Here is a 13,389-nt window from a genome sequence, read left to right as displayed (position 1 = left end):
CACCTGGGTGGAATCCACCCCGTAGATGAGGCAGCATCAATTAATACAGAGAAACGTATTGGCTCGATAGGAAGGAAGACAATATTCAAGGGACAGGACAATATTCAAGAAGCAAGACCTGCTGCTGCAAACACCCATATCACAGACATCATGAGGAGATCAGTATGGACATCAGTTAGTGGGATGGGAGCACAGTAGCTCATGGTGAATTCATGCTCAAAGTACTTCCTTACTATACTCAGTCACTTTGCTTCCCATGAGATGTCACTTTGGTCTCAAAGCCTTTTTTTCTTTAATGATATTGGGTACAATATTTGGAAAAGTCACTGTAATGGCTCTCAGATCATTTTGAATACACAGTACATACTTGTACTGCAGAACCAAGAATGACAAGGTGCGAGGGCAGCTTCTGAGCTTTACCTTCCTCAAACATTTAAGATATCTTCTGTAAACACCATTCTAGTTTTCTCTAATTTATGTATTTAACTGTATATCCTTACCCACCAGATTTTTTCCTTTCTCTTTAAGCTTGACTAAAGGTCACGGAGCAAGAGGAAAGTAACTAGTTAATACTTTTCTTGTCCCAAATCAGAGATGGAGAGAACTTATTGATGGCCTACCAGATGGGATCATTTCTGACAAAACACTGCAGTCAGGGAGCAAAAAGACCCTGGAAAGTGCTTGCACTCTTCAGAAACTGCAGAAAGATAACCAGAGGGCCTTGCTTTCTGTCAGGTGGTGTGACTTCACAGGGACCCCAGTAGAGTTATTTAAGTAAATCTGTAATTTTCTAAGTGGAATGTAAAAATGCTCTTTTTTTTTCCCCCCGATGCATGTATTACATTGAGTATGATCAGACAAAGATCTTAGATTATTCGTTGATCTTTGATTATTCAACATGCAGTTCTGTTCCATGTTCTACAGTTCCACTACTGTTAGCAGACAGCCCCTTTCTAAGCCTCTCCTAGCAAATTCTGAGTCTCTCTAATCTTCCTGGTTCTTATGGTAATTTAGTTTGCTTTGTCATGCCCTGATTTGGCTTTCATTTTGTAGTTTATGTCTCAGCAATTCCCTTCAATATTCAATATCTCAATAATCTTTGAGTCACAATGTTGAGCTGTACCAATACCATGTAAATTCTGGTCTAAACTGAAGTATGTGATGGGGAAATATTCTGGAGGCACTCCAATAACATTGATGTCAATGGCAGAAAAGTGAACCCCTTCAAAATATCAAGTGTATATAATTGTTGGCATTCCTTGGCGGGGGGGTGGGGTGGTATTTTAATGGTTTTTTTTCTTTTTAATTTTGTGCTAGAAATTTCTTCTCTTTTTTTAATTTGATCTCCTGGGGTGATGCTTCATGGAAGAATAAAGAAAACCATATGAAACACTGAAAGGAGTTAACTGGCTAAATGCTTTTCAATTTTTCTGAAAAAATAAATAAGTTTTATCTAGATTAATTACTCTCTTGTTGAGTTTCAGCCTAATGTAATCTTAATCCCTAGAGGCATTCAGCTCTGGAAAGGGTCCTTTATAATAATAACCGTGACAAACTAAAAAATAATTTTCCAGTTTACTGTATTTTTCTACTTAATTACCATGACAAAATTGAAAAGGGAACTGCTAATGAAAGTGGACAAAGAGATGCACTACATACCTTCAAAGTGATGTATAGTAGTTATGCCCCCCAAATTCAATTATCTGTAAAGAGTATTCATGCACAGATTGTGGTTCCTGTGCTTGTCTCTGATAATTTAGCTGCAATCTGATGCAACTGTAATGATTTTATTTTCTTTTTTGGCTCCTTGTTCCCCCTCTAAAGTATTTGCTGTTCCCGTATGAGCCCTTTCTCTTTACAAACTGAGCAGTTACTTGATCGTTGACACTGCCACTGATTTGTGGACTAACAGGATGATTAAGTATATTGGCAGAGTGCCTCATTTACCTACTGATAGGCAACAAACCCTTTGTCTCTTTTCTTTTTTATGATTTTTCATCTCTTCTCTTTCATACTTCACTAAGCTCATATTAGCAATTGACCTGCAATGTGGAAGTGCAGGCGCGTTTCGCAATGGTTTTAGGCAAACAAAAGGATCATCAGTATATGCAAGAGCAAATCAATTTTTCCGTTTGCTGTGAGAATAAAATAGCCATTTTGAGGCATCTCAATTTGAGCGTTCCTGAAATCTGCACAGCGCAGCGTAATTGCTTGCAGAGACTTATCCTAATTGGCAGCTCAAGGAAAGAGACACAGACAGTTCTTGCCACTTTCAACGTGGAAAGTTCTCCGGAGACTGTTGAAACAATTAATAGACATTTCTGTCTTTCTGCCTGAGGTGTGTGACTTGAAAATGCAGATGAAATGATAGCAAATCACACACTGAGGAGCCTGTGAACTTCTCCCAAAGCGGATGGCGTTGTCAGGAAAGAGAGCTGCAGGGGAGAGGAGAGGTTTCATACATACTTTTCTCTCTTTCTCCTGTTGTTTTATGTATGTGTGTGCACATGTGCATCTGTAAAACATTATATCTGGATTTTTCCCCTATAAAAGCTTCAGAGCTGTGGGTTTTTGCTATTGTGATCGAATTAATTGGTTCATTACAGATGCTGAAGGCTTGCATGTCATTTATTCAGTAAGGGGGGTTATATTATCTCTTTCTTTCATACTGAGTCATTTCAGTGTTTCTCTTACAATGTCGTCTTCTCTCCCTAGGGTTAAAAAAAATCCATTTCTTAATTTGTTTCTTTTAGACTTTTGTTTTGGAATGGATGATGAAAATACTACAATCCAAGAAGTTGTTGTAACCTGTTGTAAACCTGGGTTTCATAAAACAAGTGCTTGTGTTTTCCCTTGGTAGTTGACTGAAAAAATTCAAAGGAAAACTGTTTACTGAGGTTTCAATATGGAGGTTTTTATAATATAGTGCATAATCTATAAGATCATTTTAGATTCTCTCTGGTATTGAATAACAGAAGTGAGATTTTTTTTTTCCCCAAAAACCCAACTGATTCCTCATGTAATCGCTATTGGAAGCACTACATCTGTGATGTACTTTTGCAATGAACAACAGCATCTTTCAGTAGACTGTCTGCTAGCTTGAACTCTCACCTCAACCAGACAGGCTCACTACTTTCTCAAAATAGTCTCACTGCTACCATGAACTCTCACTTCAGCAGTCACCTTGTAATTGCAGCAGACACAGCGGAGGAGAGGCATAGAAAATACCGTGTTTTTAAGTGCAAACAGCTATTGCTTTGGGTACTCCTAGCTGCGGGTGAGAGTGTGTTTAACTGGCAGGTAAGTACGTGTTTATTAATACAGGAAGCTTAGAAAGATTAATTTGGTGGTTTCATTTCATCCTTTATGTTTAATATCCCATTAAAATGAAGGTATAGGAAAGAAAATATTTTTCAGCAGATACTTTCAGTTAAACTCACTGATCCTTAGAATGTGTTTTAGTTTTTTATTTGATGATCATCCTATACACTGCTTCAAGAGAACAGACTGGAGGAGAGAGCATAGAATAAGATCAATCAAGAATCCTGCTACCACTTCTTCTCACCTAAGAGCTATTTGCTTTGCTGCAGAAAATGATGGCACATTTACGTTTTTAGACACATTACTGTGCTCAGTGATGCTGAGAATCCCATGTCCCATTTACCTGACTTGAAAGCTTACTGTAACCATTACCACTTTCATCTACAGCAAAGTCCAGCCAGCTGGTTTTTGTTATGCATAGTTACTACAGAGGAGAAATAATAAAATACTATTCTTTACATGCTGGTTTCTCTTCCTTTTTCCTAATTTCCCCTGAATGACATCACCTGGAATGAATTTGTACTCCAGATATTGCAACATTGCAGCCCTTGCCTGTCTCTGTATCTACTGTTGTTACCATAAAATATATTTTGGCTTTTGCTGTTCGGGGCACATGTCTATAGTATAAACAGATGCTAGCTTTTAAAGTGAGCACTTCAACTGTGGTAAGTAGAGGCTGTATGCAGAGGTTAAGCTTGGTCTGGTGACAGTGATTGTGCTTACTATTTTCTAACGCTTGATTTCATGGAATTCCTTTTTCTGTTTATGGAGGAACTCTGTTGCGATGTAACTGTTCTGTAAGGTGTGATCTAACTGTTCTTTAAGGAAGGCTTATCAAAAGAGAATGATCTGAAAACCCTAAGGCTTATCATCCTAGTTTCTGAAATATTTGAAATATTTCAAAGGCTAAGGGCTTCCAGAACTTTGACTTCACCTTCCAGGTATGATGGCAGGATAAGCATCCATGACGTAGCACTGAAAGTTGGGAGGAGCTCTGCCTCAGTAAATTCCTTTCAGCTATCAGTACGAGGAGGATGAATGTGAACTTTTATGAAAATTCCAGAGAAGAATTCAGGATGTGGGAAGGAATATATGCCTAGTAGATGGCTTGTTTTGTAGCAGACTGTGCTGAGAAGACTTGCACATCCCACAGGTGTCCAAACATCTCAAATTTGGCAATACCTATAGATTTTAAAACCACAAGGTCACAGTTTTGGTCTTGTTTACATATTTTCCAACCTCTGGGGCTAACAGTGGAATGAAAAAGAGGGTAGTGTAGTTAATCTTTCATCCCTTCAGACTCTGGGAACCCCAAGCTGTGCAGCATTGGATGGACCTCCTAGTCACAGTACGCTGCACAGATCCCATCCATGGAGAAGTTCACTGGCATGATAGTCTTTAGAGGTATTAGAAGATTTTTCTTAGAAGTGAACAACTTTGTTCATTGTTTCTGCTGTCAACAAAAAGGATGTTCACATGAGAACATGCTGCTTCGCTTTGAGATAAAGACAAGGGCATGCCAGTGGTGTCATGACCAGCTGCCAAGTGGGAGATGCCTACAGGCTTCTCCGATACGATCAGCCACTGGGTTTATTCCACAGCACAGGCCTGCACCTGCCTCAGGTCAACTCTTATGTGAATCTTTAACTCCCTGATGTACAATAGTCTTCCAGTTAGGACCACTGCAGGTGCCAAAACCAGACATATAGTTGCCTTCGTTTTTCCTTCTGAACAAGTCAACAGCCACAAGAGAAATTATAACAGCATTTTCATGGTTTTAGACTGAATAGTGCTTATGGTAATAACAAAGAAATACTCAGACCTCTTGAACATGTTTTGCGATATAAATTTTGTTGTTTTAGCAGTGAACAAGCATCATTAGATGTTGGATAGGAAATGCTGATGCAAAGAAAGTGGTCTGCAGACTTGGGCTTTAAAAATGTAACCAGGTGTGCTAGGAGTAAAGCCAATTCATCATTTAATTTCTCTGTCACCATAAAAAATTAGTGCAGATTTCCAAATCAAGTGGTTGCCTAGCGTCATAAATGCAGTTATTTCCCCTCTTTGAGTTTGCATCCACATGCTTTTGTTACTCCTTGCTTAGTATCTGAGAGAACCTCAGATGCCTTGATTTCTGTAGTGAATTTCTCACTTTCTTCTTCACGCTTTCCCATGTGTCTTTACAGTGGTCAGTGTACATCCGCGCTGCTGTCCGCAAAGAAAAAGGATTGCCAATCCTGGTGGAACTGCTTCGAATAGACAATGACCGGGTAGTATGTGCAGTTGCTACAGCTTTACGAAACATGGCCTTAGATGTCAGAAATAAGGAGTTAATAGGTATGTTCTTTCCAAACAATCTATATATTCGGTGGCTTGTTTTGGGTTTTTTCCAGTTTGCAGCAGAATGAGTGCAGTGGAAACAATTATTCTCACATTTCTAGCATAATTTCTTTAATTCTTTCTCTAACGTGTCATGTTCACATTTTGTGTGACAATTAAGTGCTATATTGCAATGAATTGTTAAATTAATTAAACATTATGCAATATTTTATGATCTGTCATACTGTAATCTCCAGAAAAAAAGCAATGGCTTTGTTCTGCCTTAGCACTTAATTCCTAGGCTGGCAGTAGCACTTGCATCTTCCAGATGGAGGATCTAAGCAGAGCAGCTTTTCCTGATCTTCAGATTATCTATTGCAAGCAATTTGGGGGTCATAAAGTGACAAATCATAAAGATTTTAAGATCATTCCAGGAGTTTACTGGACAGATTAGTAGCTCCAGCAAGAGAACTGGGAGATGTTTGATCCACAAACATATGCCGTTAAGGAAGAGGACAGTAATTTACATACATCATTGTTGCCTCTGAATACTGATGGTATGGCAAGCAATAGTTTGGAGTTTGGGTTTTTTTGATTTTGTTCAGGTTTTTGGTGGGGGTTTTTTGGCTGAAATTCATCCAAACACTGTGGATAGCTGAACTTTTATTTCCATGTTCTGTCTTTGAAAAATAATCACTTCCTTGGTTTTGAACTATTTCAACAGTCATGACAAAATTATTTCTACTTCTGTACATTAAGAGCATATTTTTATTCATTTTTGCTAACTTGTTCATTTGTTATCATTACAGCATACTTCTCCTCCTCTGCTTTTAATTACAGAATTCCATAAGTAGCTACTTTGATCGTAATGTTTTATTATTTGTATCCAGTGCTATCTCAGGGTTAGTGCTTCATTACAGCAGTGCTCTGCAAGTTGCTAAAACAAGGCAATCACTCCCCTCACGTATTGTACGAACTAGAGAGACATCAACAAAAAACGTTGTAAAGCAAATAGAGGTAGAGGTTGTTGAATAGTGTATACCTGCTGTGATTGCCCAGGTATTGAACACAAGACTGATGCTTTACCTGCAAGACCAGCCTACTTGTTCAGCTTTTGCTTGTGTTACTGTTGGTAAAACTGGTGTGAAATTATATTTGTTCTATGTATTGTGTTCAGCTTTCAGTAAGCAGGATGCTGCATATGTGTTCTTAGTGGTTTTTTGTTGTTTTCTAGGAATATTAAAGTAGAAATTACTGCTGAAGCAAGTGTATCAGGCCATCTAATCTGGATTAATAACAGCTGCCTTTTTTTCTCTCATGATCCCACCTCCACATTCAGTCTACAGCATGTCATAGTCTCTGTTATTTAACATCTTATTCCTTTATTTGTGGGACTTCCTCTACAGGGTTCACATACCACATTCATATTGATTATCTTCTGTAATCTCTTATCCCTACTTAGTGACATCACAAAAAACTCTTTACAGTTGAATTTACAGAGTATAAACATGGTTTGTAATGCCATGAATTAGACTATATATGGTTGCCTTTTCTGTGCTCCGATTATTATTTTTTAAATGAAAGTTTTATTTCCTTCCCAAATCTGCAAATTTAATTTAGGAAGGTAAGGCTATACATGTGAAACTGAGCTATGTTGCTATGATGTGCTATTCAAAATACTGGAGAAATTATGGATAATAAGCTTGCACAACCTCAACAATTTAATATTTTCTTAAATTCTCAGAGAACATGTGATATAAACAAAGATGAATTTAAAAAAGGTGGGAAAAGTCTGTTGAAAATAATTACCTAATAAATTTAATTATGTAGCCAACTTGTAAGGGCTGTGCAGTGCTGCGCAGATTTAAGTTATTAATGGAGTGATTCTGGGGAACTGTACTTCATAACTACAATACAAATTTGCTGTAGTTTAAAAATAAAGTCCAGACATGCCAGTATGACAGGGAAGTTATGACTATAATTCCTGAAGCATTTCAGCTGTGATCTTTATATGTTCATTTCTTTGGCTTTCATCACTGAACTTCAAAGAAATAGTAGCAAGGGTCATTATTTCTCTTGTTCGTGAATATTTTTTAGCAGATAGGGCATATCATAGAGCTGATTTTCAAAAAATGCTAAACACCTGGAGTTGTCAAGGATTTCAGCTCATGTTGTAGGAGGTCCACTTTTGTGAATATTAACAGTTCCAAGTGTTGTAAGGTGCCTTAGCTGTTGTTACAGAAAGGAGGACTCAAAAGGAGCTTCTTGAGGTTAGTGGCTCAAGCATCTTTCTGCCCAAGCAGAATCAACATCCTGTTTATCTTTTCTCTTTGCAGTTTTTGTGTGTGCATCATATTCGTGCGCTGACAAAGTCTACCTCATGAACTGGAACTTCCCCCTTAAGATAACCTTTTTAAAAGGTGAACTGTAGAATACAGTAGAACTGTATATGTAGTAAAATTATATAAGTAGAATTATTTATTTTTTTAGTGCGTCTGTAGTTTTCTTTTCAGTGGTGCTGTGGTTCCATTCCTGGCAGACAAATTTTTAGTGAAATGTGCAAGAGAATGAAATATTCCTTTCCACTGCTGCCAAGGAGCCCGTAAATCAGTGTTGAGGTATCTGGCAAATATTTCAGAAAGCTTGCTAAAATCTAGACTCACCTGTACCAAACTACAAAACAAAGAGACCCTTTTCTTAAAGGACTAGAACTTTTTTTCAAGACTTCATTGAATTTACCGATCGGTTTTGTTTTTCACACAGATGTATCAAGTATGTTGTTATATTGCTAAAGGTTGGTGCCAGGCTTCTCTTACAATTTATCCTAGCCATCCCCATAACATTTTCTTTCGTTATAGTGAGGTCTTCTTCCTGGGTTTCATTTCAGACATATTCCTTGTCCTTTGAACTGTGCCATATGTCTCTAGGCCAAGAGAGTGGGCATATTCATCTTCCTCCTTCCCAAAATTAAACCACACTCAGCCAAAGACATGGTAAACCTGGCCTCCTTAGTACTGGCACTAGGTAATCCAGCACCTGGTTTTCTCTCCGTGGCCATACTGCCCAGGTGCGTTCCTGGCCATGGTCAGATCACGTTCATTTTCCACTTGCCTCTTGGGGCCATCGTCTGCATGAAATAGTACCCGCTCTATGTCGCTCCCCAAGACGGTGCCCCATGGGAAGGTTTATCGGCCTTTTCTCTCTCCCAGCAGTGCCACAGGTCTTGAAAAGACCCACTGCTGATACTGCCTGTTTTGTTCTTCGTTGGTTTCAGCAGTCTAGGCTGCACAGCACCCCTGTGTCCCTCTGGTACCCCGGCATCTTCCCGCTTCTTTTCATGTGCTCTGTAAGCGTTTTGGAAGGCTTGTTTTCCTTCCTCGGAGCAGGCTCTGTCTCTGCTAAGCTTCTCCGTGGGGCCGTTAGCTTCTCCTCCCATCCCCACTAGATGCTTCTGAGTTAGCCAAAAATCACTTTTTTTTTTTGCTTTTGATCATTCTCTTAGAAGAAATTCACTTTTGTCCCACAGATCCTCCAAGGGCTTTGTTGATGACCTCTGTGCAGTTACATCATCCCCATGTTCCTTCCTTCTTCCTTGCTTTTTTCCTCTCGCTCTCAAAAAAAGCAGGGGGGAGGAGGGGCGTAGAATAACAAGCCCACCCTCCTGCGTCTCTCAGCACCAGATAGGTGCCTTAATGTGAGGATATAGCATTATTCTCCCTCCCCCAGGAATCTTGTTTTTAACTGGAGGATTGCCTGCAGGCCTCCTGCTTCTGGCAGTGCCGTGGCAGGATGCAAGTGAGGCCAGCGCCTCGTGCCGGAGCCATCCCACCGCCTTCCCTACAGCGAGCGCGCCTACGGACTTTTATACTCTAAAGCCGTGCTTTGTTGGAACGATGTCAAAAGATTCTTAACTTAGAACAAGGGTTTTTTCTTTAAATAGAGGAAACATGGATCAGCTGGGTGGGGCAGAAAGACTGAAAAATAAATCTGCCTCCCATAAACAGCATCTTTGCAGGATGAATTGTTACCTTGCAGCCTGCTCCGGCAACCTGCAGCGGCTTTCTGATTCAAACACCTTCCACACAGTCCTCTGGGCTTCTAGGAAAATTTCTGTGGATCATCTGAGCCTGCACTGTAGACCCGTGTCCTACTTCAGATGAGCTCCCTTTTCCTCCCTAGAGTCTCCCAGCCAGCACCAGTGCAGCAGCCCCCCTCCTTGCTAGTCCCTCTTCCCGCTCTGCGTGCAAGAAGGCTTTCCAAACCAAGATTCCCCACTCAATCTTCAGGAAGGAGCTAGCTTCATCTTTCCCTTATCTGAAACACAGCCAGCAGTTTTCCTCTCTGCTGCCGTCCACAACCTCTTTAACAAAAGAGAATATGAAGTGTACAGTTAATTGAAAACTGTGTGACTTGTTATTCTACCTACACTGGGTACAGACTGTCCCTGTCAGTGAAATTTTTAAAGGAGAATCTCTGTCCCCAAAATTTGCATTTACATTGTTCTTGTATATGCATGGCATTTACCTTTGATTTTAAATACCAATTGCGGCATTTTAAAGTGCAGTGGGTTGACTTTTTCAGAAGAGTTAAGCTGATTTTTCAGCCTGACCCAGATGGGAAATTTGTCGCTATTCATGTACAGCAGAATATATACAATATAGGATTTGCCCTCTTGAAGTACAATTTGGAACTTGTATTAGTATTGCATTTCATACTGTTTAGTGGTAAGTCCACAGGGTATGGGCTTTGGAGAGAATGCAGAGCTGGAGGTAAAATTTATAAAATTTCAGTGCACAGTTTTGTGCTTCAGGTCTTAGTATCAGTTTTCACTTATCCTTACAGTGGTTTCTAATGCTATTCTGCGTCAATGTTGATTGGGAGAAGTATTGTACTACTAATTCAAGAGCACCATTCTTTCTCTTGGCCTCTTGGCTTGTATTTTTGTGGTTAAATAAAATATGTTTTTAGAGACTGGTAATATTTTGATCGCTCACCCTTGAAAAAAAAGGAGGACAATTCCACCTAAAAGTTTTTGTTGACTTCTTGTCCTATGTATCTCTTCCCTTAAAATGTGTGAAGAATCTATGTGTCCATTCAGGGATCTAGATTCTAGGGAGTTTGATGGGATAAGTTGAAATATTGCAATACTTATGACACCTTTTTTGTGGCTGTCACTGTAAAAGCATGATTCGGATAAGTGAAGTTATCAGTACAATTTCTGCCGCCTTCACGAGGTTTTGAATCAAGTCCTGAAACAGGACCTGTAGCAGGGGTCATTTTTTAATAATTGTGCCTGAGTTGGGGGCTACAAGGTGTCAGTACTGAGTTATTCTCAATTCACTACTCATCTGTTGGTAATGCAATTATAAGATACGCACAAAATTCAAGGATACCATATCAATTAAATTGTTACTTGTGTGTTGGAACCTGTGTAATCTTACTAGGTGTCTAAAGGTTTAGTGTCAAATGTAAGATACCTGTATTAGACTCCCAGAAAGTGATTTATTTTATCTAACGTGATAAAATGGATCTCACCCTGTATTACTGTCTCACCATTGTTCAGTGATGAAAGAATTCTAGGGAATGTGTAAACTGCCACTGAGTATATACCTTGCCATCTCCTGAGCAATGTGGATCTCTTGGGTGCCTGAAATAACTTACTTCTAAATAAGTTTATTTTATTATTTTATTTTATTGCTAAACTTGAGAACGTTTGATTGAAATATGCATCATGAGTTCACGACTCTAAAGAATTGTTAGACTGGCAGAATAATTCAGGTTGGAAGGAACGTCAGGAGGTTATCTTGCCCAGCCTTGCACTGAAAGCAGGGTCAGGTATGTTATTTCAAAGTGTGATATTGACTCACATTTGGAAAGATTTGCTTTCAGCTGTTAAGCTGAAAACACATCAGAAACAAGTATTTGCATTCTCACAGCACAACATGACTCTTCTGGAGCGTAAATAACTACCCGGGGTTCTCCTATCTTAGAACATGGCCACATTTTAAGACCACAACTTTGTTTCAGTATTAGTAAAAAATCCACGTGAAAACACTGTTCACTTTTGTAGTTATAAGAACAACAGCTATAAGAAATTCTAAGTCCTAGTAATGTACATTGATAGAGATGGGTTGAGAGAAGATTAAATCAAATATGCAGCTTTCATCCCGCTTATAGTATCTACATGCAGTTTTCTCTCCTTTGAAATGTGAGCACTTACGAATTTCTCACACACACATCTGCAGATGTCTCTGATAGAGACTGAATTTTTTTTGTTGAATTCTTAATTGACTTATAAAATAGCTTAGTCACTGAAATGTTAAATTGACATAAATTTGCAATGCACAAGATGCCAGAAAGCATTAATCAGGAATCGTAGACATTTGTTTGGAAGAAGGTGAAGACAGAATATATGCTGCAATTTGTTTAATTTGTGTCAGTTTTTATTGCACTTCATTTGTTGTGTTTAATAGTTGAGCTGTGCAAAACCAATATTACAATAAACAGATACCTGAATAAGAAGAGGCTGTCATCAAGAAGTTGATTTAGGAAATGGAAGATATGGTCATGCATTGATAGCTGGTCTCCCTTACTCTATATCAATGAAGAGAAAGGTAATAGTTGAGGTGGTAAATGCATAATTAAGCTTTGATGTTTTATAACACCTTTATGGCAAAGCCCAGACTCCCTGGTTTTTAGTGCTGTATAAATAAGTTAGCTGAGAATTTAAACTGATAAAAGTTTAAATGTTAAATATTTTTTCCATTACTGTGTAAAAGCCCTGTGTCAAGGAGATTTTGACTTTTCATGTACCTTCAGCCACTTGTGCATTGCCTTTTGCTCCAGTTTATCTCAAATATATTTCTGACAAGCAGACCTGGTAGTTATAGAGGTTAGGAAAGGTTTCCTTCCTCAGTCATTTTTTTATTAAATAACATTCTCAAGTGAAGGGATTTAGGAGGAAAAACAGAGTTGGTAAAACTGAATTCTCATTTTTAGTATCTAAGTCAAGATCAAGCATTTTCAAGACTATTAAGTCTTTTACATCGGAACTTCCCTATTGCCCAAGTATGGCTGTCTGGATTTGAAGGGATTTTTCTCTACCGTGAACCACCTGAAAAAAATGGTGTTTCAGGTAGTCAGGTGGGCTCTGCTGTGGACAGTAGAGAAGATGGCACCTCTAGGTATTCATTACACTTACCCCTGTCACCCAAAGTCCTGGATCTTACGGTGGAACAGGTCCTGTGTGAGAACGTAGAGGAGTAGCGGGAGACTTGATGGCTAACTTTTGGGTGACTGAGATAAGCAGGTAGTATCCCATCAGAAGTTGTTCTGATAATGCAGAATAAGTACTGTCCTGCTTGCCTTTAATTACCTCGGTAGACGTTGCAAGGGCAGTTAGTGAAAAAGCACTACAGTTTTTCATTGTCACTCAAAACAACAGAAATAACTGTATACAGGCTCAGATCAAGGATAACAAAGAATACCACTTTCACAGATCTGCTTTTCATTGTAATGCCAAATCAAAGAATCACACAGCATTTCATGTCCATAAAAGAAGATCAAGATGCCTCACAATACTAACCACAACCCAGCCTCAGGTCAGCTGTTCCTCGTAGTAAAATAACCTAAGGGGAAATGCCTGGAAAATGCCTGTGTTTCTATTTCAAATGCCCAAGTCTCAAGAGAATCATCTTCAGTATCATACCATGACAGCTTATCTAGATGATAGCAGTAATTTTAAATGAT

General features: G+C 38.9%; 1 protein-coding gene across 1 annotated transcript in view; it reads left to right on the top strand.

The window, feature by feature from the left end:
• Positions 1-13,389, top strand: part of CTNND2 (catenin delta 2) — a gene marked incomplete at both ends in the record, with an annotated part of 569,531 nt that overhangs the window by 487,585 nt on the left and 68,557 nt on the right. The window contains one exon of the mRNA XM_081996266.1: positions 5,508-5,658. Within this exon, the coding sequence (XP_081852392.1) occupies positions 5,508-5,658 (151 nt within the window). The remainder of the gene's footprint in view (positions 1-5,507; positions 5,659-13,389) is intronic.

Source organism: Phaethon aethereus (assembly GCF_964289735.1).
Source record: "Phaethon aethereus genome assembly, chromosome: 2".
Classification (NCBI taxonomy): Eukaryota; Metazoa; Chordata; class Aves; order Phaethontiformes; family Phaethontidae; genus Phaethon; species Phaethon aethereus.
Note: the sequence above shows the minus strand (reverse complement) of the source record. Positions and strands in the feature narration are given on the sequence as shown.